Consider the following 19,525-nt stretch of genomic DNA (forward strand, 5'->3'; position numbering starts at 1 on the left):
TAACGGATGCGCTCTGACTGAGGTAAAGTGTTCAGACTGCAGACTTGGCAACGATTGTATTTAATTGTACAGTACAATCATAACATAGTAGGCTACAGACATGATCTTAATTTCATAATGTCCTTAAACATAACAATATTGCTGGCCATGAACTGAGAAAGTGCGCGTCCGGTGTGCTACACGCGACGCGGCGCGGAGCTGCGCTTCTCGTCCGGTGTGTGACCCCCTTAAGCCCAACCCATCTCCGTGTCCATCACCCTGCGGATTACGCTATTTTACAGAGTAAATTGCGATTATTTTACTAGTCATGGAATGGGAAATGTGACATTAACCTGTTAACAGTGGGTTTTTGTTTTCATATGTTTAAATAAAGGGTGATTATTAAGTACCCCGTTTTCTTTACTCGTCTTATTTTTGTATTTTTGTATTTGCACTTGATTTGTTTTGTTCAAATCTGCATGACTTGCACCGGCGCAACAATAGGTTTAAGAGCTTTTCAGTTCTTCAGGAAACATTCAGACAGTGTTTCGCTCCAGTTTGAAACCAGATATACTTAACATGCTTGTCTTACTTCACAAAAAATGTGCATTCAAATATAAGAACGCAAGAAGTAAAAATGCAAAAAAGAAAAATTAAATAAACAAAGTAAAAATTAATTTGACTGATTTGACATTTTTTCCCCCAAGGTTTCTATAGATATCGCGATATATCGATATCGTGAATTATTTTGGCCACAATAACCGTGGTGTGAAAAATCTAACATCGTGACAGCCCTAGTCCATACATACCTTTTTCATCTCCGTGCGTGCTGTAACTCTATCTGACGCACCCACCGCTGGCCTAGCTTAGCACAAAGACTGGATGTAAATGGTTGCAGCTAGCATACTAATCCAAATAAGTGACAAAATAACGCAAACATTTTCCTATTTACATGTTGTGATTTGTTTAGTCACAGAGTGTACAAAAAACAAAGTCACATGAGACACAGACATATTTTAACCGTATAAATACTGGGAACTATATTCTCTGAAGGCGAAGCACTGCTACTTGGGCGGAGTGATAACCGCAGCACCTGAGACGCGCTCTCTGCTCCTCACCACGGCTCGTCTCAGGTGCTGCGGTTTAGGGTTCTTATAAACTAAAATTTCAAAATCTGAAAGAGGATTGGATTCATTTTGACTGACAAAAAATTGTGCCTGCAAACATACCTCATGTCTCATAGCAAATAGTGGTCCTTGTCAGTGTTGTGACTTTATAATTCAACCCATTTCCAACCCAGAAAAGCTAAATTATTCCATGTTTGTTGTTAGAAGCAACAAGGGCACAGACAGGGTGGCCGCGACCTCAACCAGACGGAACATCCCAGCCTTATTGACTACTCTGTCACCCGTTCAGCCCGCTTCTGATTTGACATTCCATTAACGGCTCCCGTGGGCTGCAGGTTGACGGCAGAGGAGAAAGCTGGGGACGGCGGGACAGGATTTACGAAGGTGCTGAGATCACCTCACCGCTGACCGCACAAACGCACAGGTCATATCCTCATACTGATGTGCGACGTGCCCTGGTGACTACGGTGGGGGCTGAGTGAGGGAGGGTCATATTTCATTCTATACAAATACCCATAAACAGAGAACCGAAAGGATTTGAAGAGTGAAAACAATAGGCTAAATTTTGTGATAATGCACAGTCAGCTGGTCAAGACCACAAGATATACCACGACACGTAGCTGACTTAAGTTAAAGCTTATATTAAAAGTGAACTTCTGGGGAATTAACCAAAGGAGAGTCTGCTGGCAAAAAAAGAGAACTCGACAAAGCTCATAATAAAACGAGAATCAACATTGGCTTGGCTTTTCGGAGATGGTGAGAACTGGGAGGTTTGAAATGTTGTAAAAGACACTCAGATGGCGTTTTGAGAATGAGGATGAGAATTTTTACTTTAACTCCACTACATTTCAAGGTCAAATATCTTACATAAATGTCTCTATTTATGAGTGGATAAAAACGTAACTGGTCAAACGAGCCACCAATCACAGTACAGCGCGCGCTTTGTTTTGAACTTGCCTTGGCAGTATCTACTATAAGCGCGAACCAGAGCCGTTAAATATGAGAGTTGCGAACATAGATGGTTGTGACAGTGATCTGGCCGTCACGCGGTCACGTTATTCGTGTAGCTCTCAATAGTTCCAAACAAATCGCGTTGACAAATGGGACAGAGAGCAGCAGCTATTATTGCAGCAATTATCGGTAAGTATTGACGCATAATGTACATTGCTTACGTTGCCACTAAAATTACTTGCATATAATAGCTTTTTTTTCTGGGGAGTAGCCTAGCAGAAACACTGCATTAATACGTTTTTGTGTTTAATTTTGGAGGGAAATTGGCTGCTCCCATAATATAGAATATATATATTTATATGTGTGTGTGTGTGTGTGTGTATGTGTGTGTGTGCGCGCGTGCTTGAATATATGTGTGTGTGTGTATGTGTATATATATATATATATATATTTAATGGCGTTGTGCAGGTTTATGTGAATGTATCATAACATTAAGATGTTAATAATTATGACCATAGGCGCTGGAGAAAAATATATACAGTAAATACTGTAAATGTTTTGTACCTTATGGGAACAGTCCCCTTCCCTCCAAAATTAAACACACACAAAATTATTCAATTCATATATATATATATATATATATATATATATATATCAGACTAATTAATGTAATTTCATTAATAGATTGGTGTGCCAAGAGTGACATTAGTCCTCACTTAGACTGAGTTAAGCAAGAGTCTTGTGACAAATTATAATAGGACATTATAGCCATAAAAAAATCAAAGTACTTGGATACTTAAGTACATTTAAAGGGGCAATTACTTTTGTACTTTTACTCAAGTGAATGTTTAAAGGCAGCACTTCTACTTTTACTTGAGTAATATTTTACCTTGAGTATCTTTACTTTTACTCAAGTACATGGTATGTGTACTTCGTCCACCACCGTCTATTAATAGGTATAGCTATAGTAACATCTTCAGCTAGTCAGCATGATATCCTTTCCATCTAAACTGGTAATATTTCTTAAGCTGTAGTAGTGAATGTTTTATGAGCAGTAGAATTATCGCTTTCTCTTTTTAGTTATGAGAAAGAGCGTTTCGGTCACGCAGAGCTGAAACACAACCAACACAATATTGTTTTTTAATGTTGTTTGGAAGTGCCAATTTTTTCTTCATTATTACAGTCAAATCTGGACACAGAGAAAGCATTTTGTTACTCACACTAGCTACATATAATCGCTTACACAAAAGTAATCATTAACTCAGTGCGATATTTCAAAATATATAATTGAGTGTTTACATACCATGAACAGAGACGTGGTCTGTGGTCGAGTCGTGTCTGTCCTGTTTGAAAAATTGAGATTTAAGTATAGATTTATTGTAACAATATTTCAGGGTAGGAGTTCCCCTAACATTTATTAATACAATAACATATCGGTTACCTAACGTAACCTCGGTTCTCTCTAGAAGAGGGAACGAGTATTGCGTAAGTTAGCTTACGCTACGGGAAAGATGAATCTTTTCGAGATATTGAAGTGCAGCAGCAAGCAGACCTAGAGCAGGCTGTCTAGCGTGCTCATTGGCTGCCCTGCGGCAACTGCAGCAGCCTACCACTGAGCCCGGCGTGACGTCACGTCCAATCATCGCGTCATATCCCGCCAGAATGGGCGTGGCTTAGCGTATATAAGCGGGGCTCGGAGGCTGTCTCCCTGGTTTTCATCGACTGAAGCGAAAGTCGCTTGTGGCGCGAGCACGGCAGGTTACGCAATACTCGTTCCCTCTTCTAGAGAGAACCGAGGTTACGTTAGGTAACCGCTACGTTCAAGAGGTTCTCTCGTATTGCATAAGTTAGCTTACACTACGGGAACCCTTTGTCAACGCCGTGCGTGCCAAGCATCCACTCATGAGTCCCAGGGAATCCCAGGGATCCCAGATTAAGCAGGGAATAAGGCGGCCAGCAACGCGGGCCGGCGCAAGTACATAAGCCCTCATGGGGAATACAGAGCGGCGCCGCCGGTCCGTATGAGCATGTAGCATTTTAACCCAATATAGTGCAGCTCAACCAGGATAACGAAGTCACGTGAGAGTAGCCTGCGCGAAAACGGTGGTTGTGTGCAAGCGAGCGGGTCGTATTACCGGCTCGTTGGCTGCTGAATGTACCACAGTAGCCTGTTCGAAGGGGACTGACAGGGAGAGGAGCTTTGACGGTGGTCCGGCCGCGGCGGGACTCAGCCGTCTTTTCCCTCTTGCTGCCACTAGGAGGGCTTCGCGTGCTGGGGCTTCAACGCGATCTTCGGCCGAGGCCCCCGTGGGGGAGGCGGCCTGTGACGGCTGGCCGAGCGCGACCTAGGGCGGCCGCCCTGTCGTCGTTGCGAAGGCTGGCTAGGCTGTGCTGGGCACTGTGAAGTGGTTCGTGCAGGCGGCTGGTCACGTGGGCGTCCTGCAGAGGAACTAGAGCCTTGTGGCAGGAACAGGTTCATGGCCTGTGTGGTCTTATGGGGCCAGTTGTTCGAAACATTTAATCTGGATCAAAATGATCCGGATTTGGAAATCCCATTTTTTCCTATCCAGGTTCAGGTAATCCGTCTTACTTTTATGCCGGTTTTTCAAAGCAACATTGCACTGGATCACCCTGATCCAGATACACAGTTTTCAAGATTACCAAATCCGGATTACCAGCGCTCTAAATGGGACAACATATCACAATGTGGGCTACCAGCTATGTAAAGAACAGGTAGAAGAGCCAACATGGGGTCACTGTAAGTGTTTCTTATTTTGAGACAAAACACAAAAATAACATAAACATCCACTTCTAATCATAATTTATTTTATGACCCACATCTGAACCACAACAAAATAAACAACAAACATACATTAACAAATACATTGTGGACATTTTGAAAACGTCTTAAAAAAAAATGAAATGGCTAAATATCCAATAGTTAACGAAATAAAGAATGTTCAGGGTTCTTCATCTGAGGAGGAGAGACCAGCATTTCCAAGCCCCGCTTTTAGGAGGTGGATCTGAAGTTTTGCTTTGGTTTGCTGTAGTTTGGTCAGCTTGATTTCTTTCAGTTTCTCGTTTAAGAAGTGATTAATAGAAATCATCTTTTTTATTCGGCAAAGGACGCTTCAAGCCTCTTTTCTGAGCTCCTGTGACTGCTGGCTCTACCAGTGAGGATCCAGGTTGTTCTTCAATAATAGGGCTGAGATCCAGAATGAATGTTTCCTCTGCATTAGGAGGAACTGGCTCACTTTCCTCTACAATTGTAGGCTCACCATCCCCTACAACACCTTGAATCCCATGCAGAGCTTTAGAGTTCTCACCTCCAATAATGTCCAGAATCACATCTGTGTATTCACCTTTCTTAAAGGATTTGTTGCCTGTTTGGGTATTTTTTGCTTCAGCAAGGTCCTTCGTTGCTCTGGCCCTCAGATTCTTCCATCTAAATTTCACTTGCAAATTTCACAAGGTCCTCTTCTGGCCAGACCCCATTGTATTTACATTCTGGGTGATTTCAACCCAAATGTCTTTCTTCCTTTTGTTAGTCACCATTCCACCTGCAACAGAGCTTCCTACTATTGTGGCATAATGGCACTTAACACCCTCCAGCAGTGCATGGGTTTCTGCAACAGTGAAATTAGGTCCTTTTGAGTCCATGGTTTCACCGCTTCTGTTGTAGTGAACATAGTATTTATAGGCCTTGGGCATGATTGATTTAATTGAACACAAGCCACAGCACGTCAGCCAATTGGTGTGTGGGTTTTGACAGCCATCTTATATTCAGCCTTTCTCAGAGGACTTAGAGAGAGGCACTGACATGGCAGGTATTGTCCATCGCTACCACCGTGTTGGTGGAAGAGGATACCGTCAAAGGGTGTATGTTGAGCGTGCACAACCACTGGAGCAATACACCACTGAAGAACTGTATGCTCGCTTTCGCTTTGGGAATGCTGATATTAAGTACATTGCAGACCTTGTCAGGCCAAAACTTCAACGGAGAACCCGAAGGAGTCACAGTCTGTCTGTGGAAGAACAGGTCCTCATTGGTCTGCGCTTCTATGCATCTGGGACTTTCTACCAAGTTGTTGGTGATAATATGGGAGTGGACAAATCAACTGTGAGTAATGTAGTGAAAGCTGTGTCAATTGCATTGGCCAGCCTGGTCAATCAGTTTGTTTCACTTCCAAAGGATGTCCAGATTGCCCAGACCAAGCACAAGTTTTTTCTTTTGGGGAACATGCCCAATACTATTGGGGTTATTGACTGCACTCATGTACATATCCAAGCACCTCATGAGAGGGATTGGGAGTACATCAACCGAAAGGGGAGGCGCAGCATCAACATCCAACTTGTGGGCGATGCTGACCTCATCATCACAAACTGTGTCGTGAAGTGGCCTGGGTCTGTTCATGATGCACGCATCCTGAGAGAGAGTGCTTTATACAGAGAGCTCCAAACCAACCGACCGGATGGCATAATATTAGGAGACAGTGCCTATCCACTCCTACCATGGGTGATGACTCCTTCTCTTGCAGCAACCACACCTGCGCAGGGACGCTTCAACACTGCTCATTGCAAAACAAGATGTGCAATTGAGCGTTTAAATGGAGTTCTGAAGAGACGCTTTGCATGCCTTAACTACTTGCGAGTGGAACCACAGGGAGCATGCAACATAATACTTGCGTGTATCGTCCTGCACAACATCGCTACCAGGCGCAATGTCCCTCTCTGTGATGATGTTTATGATGCACCTGAGCCTGTTGAAGAACCAGACCAACCCCTGGTGGTCTGTCAGAATCAGGGACTGACTGGACGTATAGTAAGGGATGCAATTGTTTGACATTATTTTTGACAGGCTCATCTCTGATGATTGTTTCTTTGAAATTAATATACGGTGATGAATGACCGAAAAATGAATATATTATTTTTGTTTGTTATTGAAATCTGTTTGGGGGATTATTTCATGGGGACAAGATCATTTTTATTTTATTTTTACTTTACTATACTGAATAGCTTAATTGTTAGCCCATGTCTACTTTATCACTGTTACAACGGTTACACAAGTCAAGTGTAAAATATAAATAAAAGTATATGCACTAAATGATGCAAATGTATTTGACCAATTTTAAAGTTTTACTACATTTTCTTCCTGAAATCCACCTTGAAATCCTACCCCCTGTTGGGATCAGGATAATCCTGTTTTTTTGGATCAAAGTTATCCAAATCCCACTGACAAGTTTTGAACAACACAAACTGAAGGTTTGATCCAGATTAAAACTAGGATTGGATTCCCTGATCTAATCTGATTTCAGATTCCTTCTTTCCCTTTTGAACAACCCATTTTCAAGATTTGATCCAATCCGATAACCAAAACCCGATCAGCTTACCTTTGAACAACTGGCCCCATTACCTCGGAGAAGCGGTCGACGATCCCGTTCACCGCTGGGCCGAAGAGACCAGAGGGGGAGAGCGGCGCATTGAGAAAAGTGGCGCGCTCAGACTCCCTCATGTCAGCAAGTGTCATCCAGAGGTGCCTCTCTGTGACGGTTAGCGCGGCCATGGATGCGGGTGCTTGACGGCGGTGATAAAGGAAACAGCCGTCGAGTCTGTCAGGCGCGGGCTCCTTCAACGGTGACCACTCAAGGCCGAGTCGGTCGACGGCCTTAGAGAGGAGGCGCAACAGCTCAGCATCCACTCCAGCATGGGTCAGGCCGGATTCCTTGATCGAGGAGGAGGCGGAGTGATGAGAACCAGACCACTCCTCACTGTCCGATGCCAGAATGGAGCAGCAGTCCCCTGTGGCTTGTCCTTCCGGTTCGTCGTCTGAAGCGACGGCAGTGCGGGCCGTAGCCGGCAGCTACGCGTCTGTGAGTGGGGGCGGAGAAGGCGAGACCGAAGCTCGAGGGAGGAATTCCGGCAAGCGATTCGCGGTGGCCACAGGCTCCGGAGGCTTTTGAGAACGGCGCTTCTTCTTGCGCGGTCATACGAAGGGTGGAGTGACAGCTTCTGGGTTAAAAACTTCGAGTCGAGCCTGCAGGGTTGACATCGGAAGTTCGTCGCAGTGCTCGCAGCCTCCCGACGAGAGAGCGAGCGCTGCGTGTTCCTGGCCCAGGCAGAGAGCGCAGATCACATGGCGGTCTCCGGCACTGAGTGGGGCTCTGCACGAGCTGCAGGAAGTGCGAGGCATCTTGAAAAAGACATCTCGCTGCTCTTTTAGAAAGTGGTGTCGCAGAGGCGAACACACAGGAAAATAGAGCTCTGAGAAGAAAAGTATACGTCGCCGGATAGCGTAGCTTGCACGGATGGCTTGAAGGTGGCGAAGACGGCCGGCTTCTTCAGGCGCTGTCCTAAGCTGGCTGTTCGCTCCTCAGACGGCGTTGGCTTCTCTCGGAGTCCAGCGATGCGGAGAGCTTCGCTAAAGAGATGAAAATCAGGGAGACAGCCTCCGAGCCCCGCTTATATACGCTAAGCCACGCCCATTCTGGCGGACTATGACGCGATGAGGGCGCGAGCACCCTTCATTGGACTTGATGTCACGCCGGGCTCAGTGGTAGGCTGCTGCAGTTGACGCAGGGCAGCCAATGAGCACGCTAGAAAGCCTGCTCTAGGTCTGCTAGCTGCTTCACTGCGTTGACAATGAATACAAAATTGAGGATAATTTTTTGGCTTCAATATCTCGAAAAGATGAATCTTTCCCGTAGCGTAAGCTAACTTACGCAATATGAGAGAACCTCTCGTAAAAGAGAACTAACATTTACAATGAACAATGCATTCGTATCAATATTCATACATTTTTATAAAAGTTAGTAGAATAAATCTTGTAATTGATTGTTGATGTTAGCAGGTCTATTACATAATATTAACATATTTTGATTTTAATAATGTACGAGTATGATAAATGTTTTAGTATTTTTCAAGTAATACGTATTTTTCATTTGGACGTTCTTGTTGACTAATGAAGTTAAATAATTTAGTTAACTTATGTTAACAATGGTTTTTACTACAGTCTCCCTTGTCAACTATTCTAACTTGTGTTGATATTAAAATAGAGAAACTGCAGAGTGATACAAGTGACATGAAAATAGCATCCGTTGCCATGGAGAAATATAATATAAAAATCAAGTATAAATATACAAAGATAAAAAAATATATATATAAAAAAAATAATAATAATGTTTTATATGTATAATAATAATAATAATAATAATAATAAAATATAAAAAAGTTAAAATATCAATGCCAAAACTGACCAATCAGGATCAAGTATTCCGAAAAGCAACATAATAATGGATAATACTGCTGCTGCTAATAATAATACTAATGGGAGTAGGAAGAACCTTCATCCTCTTTTCTATTAGAAATAGATGCTATTTCAACAAAACGGTGAATTAGGGTTTGACAGACTGTAGAGGCAGCAGGCATTAGCTTATCCTGCCCAGTGTACCATACTGCCACATGAATAGAGCATTCTGGAAACACACTACAGGGATGGTACAGCCATCATGGTATAAATGTGTTTTATTACAACACAGCTGGTGGAAAAGCTGGAGAGACTTTTTTTTACATTTCTTTGGCCAGAGCATCTTGGCCATCTGGCCTTTTCGAACACACGGTGGCTGGTTTCTTTACACGTCTGTTTTCATACTGTTAAGGCTAGCGTTTGCATAGGAAGCCCTCAAACACACACACACACACCTTCTCACATTGCTCTCTGAGGACATCCATCTACCTCAAACAGATCTCTGTTTTTTTTGTGGTGACAAAGCAGTGGGAAACTAAGCTGCCTGGTTTACGTAGCCAATGCCGGCTCTCCCTCCATCTCGCTGCCTTTCCCCCTCACTTCCTCCCATAATGGGCCTGTGTCATCCCTTGACATCTTTGTTTGCCTAAGCTCCAGGATGCCGGTCGTTTACCACACTTACACACACATACCACCAGCTGTGTTCTAACAGTCACGCCACATCACCTGTCCAGATTGGCTGAGGCTGCCATGCATGTACAAACGTACGAGTGGATGTGGAGCAGCGTGCCTCCAGACATTCCTGCTTCTGATCGATAGAAGTGTGTAACAGTGTTTTAGCAGCATGGATGGTGTTTATGAGGAGGGAGTTTAGCTCTGTTTGACTCTCCACTGGAAACAACAAGGCACAATCACATTGGGCGGCTGAATAATAAGCGAGTTTATGGAACATGGCGAAAACAGTCTACAGCTCTAGATGAAACAGCCATCAGGGCGCCGGCCTGCAGTCACCCTGTGATGCTTGAAACTATGAGAGAAGGGCAGAGAAAGAGTGAAAGTCAGATACAGTGCCCCAAAAAGTATCTACATTTTGGTCATTGTTACATCCAGCAATATATGTATTTCTCCTGTTCTGTATTTCCGTGTCTTGTTGCTATTGTAGGTCACCTCCTGTGTCTAATTGATGGGATGTGCCAGCGCGCGAGGCGTGTCTCAGCCTGACGGCATAAAGAGAGCGGCCCGTGCGAGAGAGCGGAAGTGGGAGAGAGTGGCGCATGCGAGAGAGCGGCGTTGTTTTATGTTTGAATTGTTGTCTTAAGTTGGATCTCGGTTATGTAAATTCTTCTGTTAAATAATAAATCTTTACACGTTTGTTTGCCGAACTCTCTCCTGCTCTTTTGTTACTATTTGAGAGACAGTAGTAACAGTCATATTTAATGTTTAATGTATGTAAAACATTTCAAAACCAATGAAGTCAGGGTATGACCAAATAACCCAACATTGCTGCACATACTGTAGTGGACTTCAGAGGATATTCAAGAATTTTAAGCGTTGTAGAGTCTCTCTGGTCAATTTGGGGAATATGTATTCAATAATTAATAATTAATAATTATTCATACGGGTTTGAACCAGATAAACTTTAAATTATTAAATCTCCCAAAAAGGGATAATATGTTCCCTGCACCTGCATTCATATATGTACCTAGACAATTAACCACAAAGGATTATAATTAATTGTATATACAGCCTATATTTTACAGACAGGTTAAAATTAGCTCAATTGTATATCAATACTTAATCAAAACGGATTATAATTAAATATTAATATATCAATTATGTCTATCATATATCAACTCTAAGTTTGCTGGAAAAACAGATCATCCGATACTGAATTAATTCCATCAGGGGTATCTCATGGAATTAATTCAGTATCGGATGATCTGTTTGTCCAGCAAACTGATCACGCGATCTTTATCAACTCGTACAGAGGAATTATTCTTAGAAACTCACAGGAAAGGTAATCGTTCTGGCCATGAAGGATAAGCTTCCTGTTTTATAAAGATACTAGTTAAAGTATTTTTATAATTTGTAAAGCACGTAGCTTTGGATCGTACATTAAAGGGACTTGTACATGAGCACAGACAGAATCAATAAATGAATATAACGAATTGAATAAAGGAAGACTACGTATATGGTTACTAACGTTACAGGTATTTTGCTTTAAAATGTATTAATAAGAACAACGACAATGAAAGAGAATGCATAATTAGAGAGAGAGAGAGAGAGAGAGAGAGAGAGAGAGAGAGAGAGAGAGAGAGAGAGAGAGAGAGAGAGAGAGAGAGAGAGAGAGAGAGAGAGAGAGAGAGAGAGAGAGAGAATCTGGAAGGATCAGAGTTTGGCAAAATTCCCCTGGACAGTTGAACCTTTGAGAGACAACACGGAAAAACACAATCTTAATGCTCTGAAAGCTCGATAACACGAATATACTTGCATATATGGTTCTCTTATGTTGCTGACATGAAGAAGGCGTGTGTATTTCGGTCTTGTTGGCGTCACGTGTTCACTCGGTTCTTCCAGAGCGAGCGAACGCGGCGAGTTTGAATGTCCTTTTGAGGTGCAGTTGCCAGTTAGTTTCAGCTAAGTTCATTTGCCTCGCAAGAAGGAATGTACAAAGGAGAATTCGAAAAAGGGAAAACAAGACTTAAACAAACAAAGAAAAGATCCCCGGAGAGGGGATCACGAAGAAGAGGAGTTACATGATGAAGCGGCACCCGACGAAAAGAAGAGAGAGTTTGAGCTGGTGTGGATGCAATTTATAACCTGAGGAAAGTCCAGCCTCTCAGTGTTGGGTGGAAATCCCAGGCGGGAATTTGGTTTATTGGTCTTTGTTCTAAGGGTGCTCGTTGCGTATTACTTTGGGGGGATGAGCAGTGGCGGATTTAGCAAATTGGGGGCCAGCAGCAGTGCTAACGGTCGTGATGGTGGCTGTTATCTTTGGCAATTTTGCTAAAAACTTTTTGCTTTCCTCCCGCTCCCTGCTTTTTTCAGCGCTGCTTGGGTAGCTTCGCTTCATTTTTACTCTGTCTACTACTCTGTACACTCTTGTCTGTCAATCACTTATTTTTCTCCGTCAGTTTTTTTGGCGCATTACAGCCTTGTCACTTTCGTAGATGCGCAGTAAGTGAGATAATGGAATAGTCCAATGTAGTGAGGTGGGGGGCCCCCTCCTGTCTGCAACACTAATGATTTGACAGACTGATCTCATGAAATAGCGTATGTATGACACGCCAATTCGTATTTCCATTTTTGGCGTGCTATAAACACGCATAATCGCTTTTCAGCGTGTTTATCAACGCCGTTGACTTAACATTACATTACTGTATATATGACCTACCCAAACCCCGTCCCTAAACCTGCCCGTCACTGGGGTTAATACCATTTATGAGTCTTCCCCTACCATCCTAGGAAAAAAAATATCGCTCCCCAGATGTAGATGTACATTTTGCTTCGTTTCGCTCGGACATTTAACGGCGTACACATACACGCGGAATCAGTCGGACATTTAATGGCGTAGACATACACGCAAAAGATGACGGTTCGTTTCGGCGTGGACATACACACGGATAATTCAAAATGCGTATGTTTACGCAAAGTCATGATGTCATGTTGGATTTGATGCCATTTTTCGCAAATAGAGTTTTTTCGAAATACATAATTTGCGAAAAGTAAAAAAAAAAAAAAACTTAAGCATAAGTTAATGGGGCATTTTGGGGGCCCCTAGGTAGCTCCGGGCCCAAGGCGATTGCCGGCCTTTGCCTAATGGTAAAGTCCGTTTTCACATGTAGAATTTAGAGTCCCAACTGACACAGTCCAGATACCCTACAGCATACACTCATACATATCATACAACAGTTGTGATTAACTGGATAAAAATTAAGAATAAGGAAATACTTGAATTTTTATTTGTATTAACTTATTTTAACAGTCTTTATTTTAAATGAATTTAAGTACCTCTCAGATAGGTCCTTTAGGGTGTCGTGGAGGGGTGTGGTGTCTAAGACCCAACATCTAGCTACTGGGGTGCCTCAGGGCTCAGTGCTTGGACCACTTCTCTTTTCCATCTACATGACAATCACTAGGATCTGTGATTCAGAGACATGGCTTTTCCTATCACTGCTATGCTGATGACACACAACTCTACCTCTCATTCCAGCCTGACAATCACACGGTAGCTGCTCGTTTCTCAGCCTGTCTGACAGACATCTCTGGCTGGATGAAGGACCACCACCTTCAACTAAATCTTGCGAAGACAGAGCTACTTGTGGTCCCGGCCAACCCAACACTTCATCACAACTTCTCCATTCAGCTAGGCTCATCATCCATAACTTCATCAAGGTCAGCCAGGAATCTTGGGGTTGTAATTGATGATCAATTTAACTTCACAGACCACATTGCTAGAACTGCCCGGTCATGCAGATTTGCCTTGCACAACATTAGGAGGATCAAGCCCTTCCTAATAGAGCATGCTACTCAACTCCTTGTTCAAGTACTTGTTCTATCCAGTCTGGACTATTGTAATGCTCTTCTGGCTGGTCTTCCAGCTTGCTCTGTCAAACCTCTGCAACTGATACAGAATGCTGCAGCCAAAGTGGTCTTTAATGAGCCAAAGAGAGCACACGTCACTCCTCTCCTCACAAAATTGAACTGGTTTCTAGTTGTCGCTCGCATTAAATTCAAGTCACTAACGTTTGCCTACAGAACAACCACTGGCACTGCTCCCTTTTACCTAAACTCATTACTTCAGACTTACGTGCCATCCAGAAACGTGCGCTCTGCAAGCGAATGTCGTCTTGTGGTACCATCTCAAAGAGGCACAAAATCTCTTTCTCGGACCTTTACCATGACTGTTCCCTGCTGGTGGAATGATCTGCCCAACTCAACCAGAGCTTCTGAGTCAGTAGCCACTTTCAAGAAACAGCTGAAGACGCATATTTTTCAGCAGCACTTGATCCAGTAACACTAACATTTCTCTTCTATTGTATTAAAAAAAAAAAAATAATAATAATAATAATTTATGGACTGCGTTAGATGAAACTGAGAGGGGTCATAGCACTTGCATATTGTTGTCCTACTGTTAGTTGAACTGCTTCTATTGTTCTCATTTGTAAGTCGCTTTGGATAAAAGAGTCTGCTAAATTAATAAATGTAATGTAAATGTAAGTAATCTCAAGGCCCCTGATTGAGAACCACTGGTATATAAAAGTGAAACAAATATATACATTCACTTTATAAGAAGAGGAGAGAAAAATCCTACGTGTGGTTCACAGTTCTGCACATTATGCAGCCTAATTCACCTCAGGTGTGGTTTCTTTGGAGTTGTTTATAAATATGAATTGCACAAAATCATCATTACAATACCATTATCATGAGCACATAGGTCACACAATTTAAGACACATACATACTCTAAAGTAGCCAAATAACAATTATTTCATATTAGATATCACAACTTTTTTCATATTATATTGCTTTTATTGTAACATATAGACACACAAATATATTACTTCATCATACCTGATACTGCCAATATGAATCTGTAGAATCAACCGGTGTGCAGCTTCTGTTCCACTCGCGTTCACGGAGGCGTATAGCAGAGTAACCACAGGTGTAGTTTACCGCAATAACTATGAACAGTAGGCTATATTAACGTTTTTAATGTTTAAATAGCTTTAGTACTTATAAACTGTGTTTGTTATATCATTTTTTTAAATAAATGCATTAAAACAAAAGTATATTACAATTATAAATTCAAATATCAAGTTAAATCAAATTATTAACAGAGGCAATAACATTCGCTTGGATGTCCAAATCCATTTAAAGCTCACTGCATGCCTGCCTGTTACATCATGAGGTCTGTTTTCAAAGCCCCACAATGCCTCTACAGGACAGCAACGAGTGGTCAGAGCTTGTCACCACACATTGGCTGTATGCAGGGGGATCAGGCCTGGCATTTACACCAGTAATGTTGACATGCTTGAGCGTGTGTTTGCCAAAGCACAGGCAGTCTCGTGGTGAGTCAATCAGACAGCCTGTGACTCATCTGTTCCTCACTTCCATGGCTGACTCCACAGATTTTAGGCCATTTGCAATCCTCACATTCATAACATCCTTGTAAATCCATCCATCGCTGGGTCCCATCCAAAGACATCTGTCTGTCAGGACATGCAGACATCAGTCCTTCTTTGATCTGAATTCATACCGATGTTATGGGGCTATTTTTGAGTCAATGACAGCAATTCAGCAAGTTTTTTTTTTTTTTTTTTTTTAAGGAGCCATGCAAAATAAAATGTGCTTAGACTTTTATGCATTAAAAAAAAAACTGCTTTACAGGTCAGGCTTTGCTTAAGGACTACAAGATAAAATGCATCTTTGGCTGGGCTGTTTGTTTGTATGCTCTGATCTCGTAAGTGCAAACTAAGTTTTGTTTCCTCACAGCTGAAGCATTATTAATGACCGGGGTTAAGGTGAAGGGTTTTAGAGTGATAGCAAGTAGGCCTGAATGGAATACCTGCGTTATTTTTTCATGAACGGCCGCACATGTGAATGCGTATGTGTTTGTGTTTTTAGGGTGAAAAAGAGTACAGACAGAGTGTGTGTCCCCGCTCGAGTGGTCAACACTTTTATTCTAGTGGTGTTAGCGCTGTGTGTGTCTGTTTGTGATCCATTGGGAGTACTTCAGCTGAGGGCAAGAGAAGCGAGAAACTTTGAGGAGGCTTTTATGTACTTTTGAGTGAAACGATCCACAGAAAAGCTTTTATAAAAACTCATTTTATTCTGGTATCCACTTCCAGGGGGGCACTAACTCAATTATGAGAGTCTTTCCTCTCTTTTTCATTTTTGCCTATATCAGTGTGGCTTAACCATTTAGCTGCATGGAAGATGAGTTGAGTCGAGCTGAACTTTTCAAGTTTAGCTCTATCGACATCACTTGAAGCTTAATGGTGATTACCACAGAAAATAATTTAGACTAATCTCTTATAGAGAAAAAAAAAAGAGAAAAAAAAAGAAACGTTCACTGGGCAAAGCAAGTGTTAAAATACACACTTTTAAAAGTAGACTTAAAAATTGTGACCAGGTTTCACAGATAGGGCTTAGATTAGGCCAGGATTAGACCTAAATTTGATTAGGACATGTTAGCGTTTATTAATGTCCCTTAGAAAAAATAAATAAAAAAATTCTGGTGTGCATATTGAGAAAAAAAAAATGACACTGACATGTTTTAAGATTTGTCAGTGCAAGTTGCTATCAATTAAAACAGGCATTTTAGTCTGGGACTAGGCTTGCTTTGTCTGTGAAACCAGGGGTGAGTGTGAGCATTAGACTAGTATAACAGAATCATTTGTCTTATAGTTTATACAATCTTTTCACTTCATTGTCATAAAAAAAATCTGTAAAGCTAGTAACTTTTGCGTTATACATCAGGGATACCAGTGCCAGATGTAAAACTCCACTCAAATGAATTACATTGCTAATGCATAACTTGTAAAGTATTTATATCTAAAAATAATGGTTTAGATCACTTTAACACTGAAATAATAAACAGATTTTAGCTGAAAAAATTATTTAGGTGCTTCAACAAAAAAGTAAGCTCCACATTTCGGCTTTTAAAAACCACCTGCATGCTTTACTTCCATTGTAAAATGAGTTACGTGAATGACTTCTTTAAAATAACAAATCATTTCAATTAACGAACTGAAATTATTTTTAAAGGTAATCAAAATTATGCAAAAAATTCTGTTGCATATATACTGAACATGGAGTATTTCTTCAAATATTTATTTAAATAAGGTCTCTTTAAGCAGCACTGACTTATAAGCTCTTTGTGTGAGGTTTTCTCTTGCTTTATGAGAACACGCTATTCTTGTACCATATAATCAATGACCTAAAGCTATAGGAGATATCTGTATCGTGTCTGTGATAAAGTCACTTCTGTCCTTTTTTTCTTTTTCTGTCCACCTCCATATACTCTCTCCTTCCATGCAGGTCAGTGATGCTGTGGCCTTGCCGAGAACGAACACAGAAAACAGTGATTGCACTGACAGATAGCTCTTCTTTATAAAGACCTGTCCACACACAGGATGAGCCCTACGGCCTTGGAATGCTCTCTGGGTGACCACTTGCCTCTGGGAAAGCCTCAGAACACAGACAGGATGTCACAGAGCTCTGAATCACATTGAACGAGAATGATGGCTTCAAAAGGAAAGGAGTGACTGGATGGACAGACGACAGAGAATGGACAGGAAGCAGCAGGACTTTCAGATTAGTGGATGTTACACACACACACACACACACACACACTCACGTTCTATGGGGACTTCATAGACGTAATGGTTTTTATACTGTACAAACTGTATATTCCATCCCCTTACACTAACCCTACCCCTAAACCTATCACAGAAAAATTTCTGCATTTTTACATTTTCAAAAAACATCACTTAGTATGATTTATAAGCTGCTTTCCTCATGGAGACCAAACAAATTCCCCACAAGGACAAGGATTTCGGATATTGCAATCTTTGTGGGGTTTCTAATGTAGTTTTTTTTTTTTTTTTACTTTTCTCAACAATTCAATTTTTTTTTTACAGTGCAGGGCACAAAAATAGGCTAGGACACTCAAGAGTGCACTCTCACACAGATACACACAATGACAGACAGACGCTTGCACAGGGCTGGGGAGATGGATGTGTCAGCAATATGATTATGAAACGATTCAGATCTGGAACACTTGTGCTTCAAGCCAACATGGTGCACTGCAACGATTCATAAAAATGAACACACACACAAACAAACACACACACACGCACACACGCACGCACACACACACACACACACATACACACACACACACACACACACACAAAGTTAAGAGCGGTGGCAGACAGAATGGGCACAGACAACCAACTCTGTATTTCATCTTAGTTTCCGTACTTCAGGATGCAAAATACATCATTATTATGTTGTATTCCCGTTGAAGGCCAATCCATCAGAGTGTAAATTGGTGTGGGTGGCTGTACACACGCCCTGGGTTTAAAAAGAAATGGAGCACGGCGTGAGAGCGAAAACACATGAAGTGTGTATGTGTGTGTGGTCTCGGTTCATCTTTCAGATCTCCGACAGGGCTACTTATGTGAGTGGGAAATAATAAGGAGGATATATTACACACACAACGAATAAAAAAAATAAAAAATCATCAGCCCGTGCTCTCATTATGTTCCATGATTCCAATCTGCAGTCCTCTCTTTTTCAACACATGTCAGGCCTCCATCCTTCACCTCGAGGAATTAGGGAATGAGCATTTGTGCCAGAAAACGCAACAGGACAACTGATAACTTGATAATCTAATGAGCTTTCAAAGCCGAGGAGACTGAGAAACGAGCCCGACGCCTGCACAAAACAGAGCGCCTTGTAAAATTAGCCTCTCTTCAGTGACCGGCTCACTACTACAAATGCATCAGTGCTCAAAACAGAAAACACTACTGTGCCAGATCACTTGTCGGCCATTGCATCTTATTTTAGTTTTTTTTTTTTTTTTTTTTAAGCCTCCATCTGTGTCAGGGATTTAGCGAGCAGACACTGAACAGAAGCGTCGGTGATCACTTACTCTAACAAACAAAATGCGCACGGCCTGGTCTGCCAGTAAGAATGTGGCCGTGTCCTAACGTATCTCCCTGCAAAGGCACAGATGTAAAGATGAACGGACAGAAACATGCATGCACGCCTGCACACGTGCCACACTGCAGAGTAGGACAGCAAGAGAGAGGTAAGGACAGGAACATTTCAACCATTCCATTTCAGTGGTAACCAGAGGACGGCTCCCCAGTGGCAGACGTACACTCTGAACACGGCCAGAGACGCTCAAAGATCAGAATATGAAAAAACTAAAGTGTCTTTCTATTCTCTAAGAGACAGACTGACAGAGAGACAGTGAGGATTGCTGACAGACAGATGGAGAAATAACAAAGGGGCATCATTGCCTTCTCCATCTCTAACCACAGTGGAACCAAATGTCAGCCGTCAAAAGAACAATGAAAGTAATGCAGCAGATTGTAAAGCAGTTTATATTTAGCTTTGTAAACGATGATTTTCAGCATAATTCAGTCAGATTCAAGCGGCAAAATAACACGTGTGCGCTTACTGTGAAGAGAAGGAAAGACAGAGAGCAAACA

At 42.0% G+C, this 19,525-nt stretch overlaps 1 protein-coding gene across 1 annotated transcript; it reads left to right on the forward strand.

Moving 5' to 3' along the window:
* The first annotated feature begins 5,877 nt into the window (after positions 1-5,877).
* LOC130103964 (putative nuclease HARBI1) lies at positions 5,878-6,900 on the forward strand. Its single transcript, XM_056270322.1, has one exon. It carries the CDS (start codon positions 5,878-5,880, stop codon positions 6,898-6,900), a length of 1,023 nt encoding a protein of 340 aa, XP_056126297.1.
* Positions 6,901-19,525: the final 12,625 nt, after the last annotated feature.

The sequence above is a fragment of the Rhinichthys klamathensis genome, unplaced genomic scaffold (genome assembly GCF_029890125.1).
Source record: "Rhinichthys klamathensis goyatoka isolate OS25496 unplaced genomic scaffold, OSU_Roscu_1.1 h1tg000301l_1, whole genome shotgun sequence".
NCBI classification, from domain to species: Eukaryota; Metazoa; Chordata; class Actinopteri; order Cypriniformes; family Leuciscidae; genus Rhinichthys; species Rhinichthys klamathensis.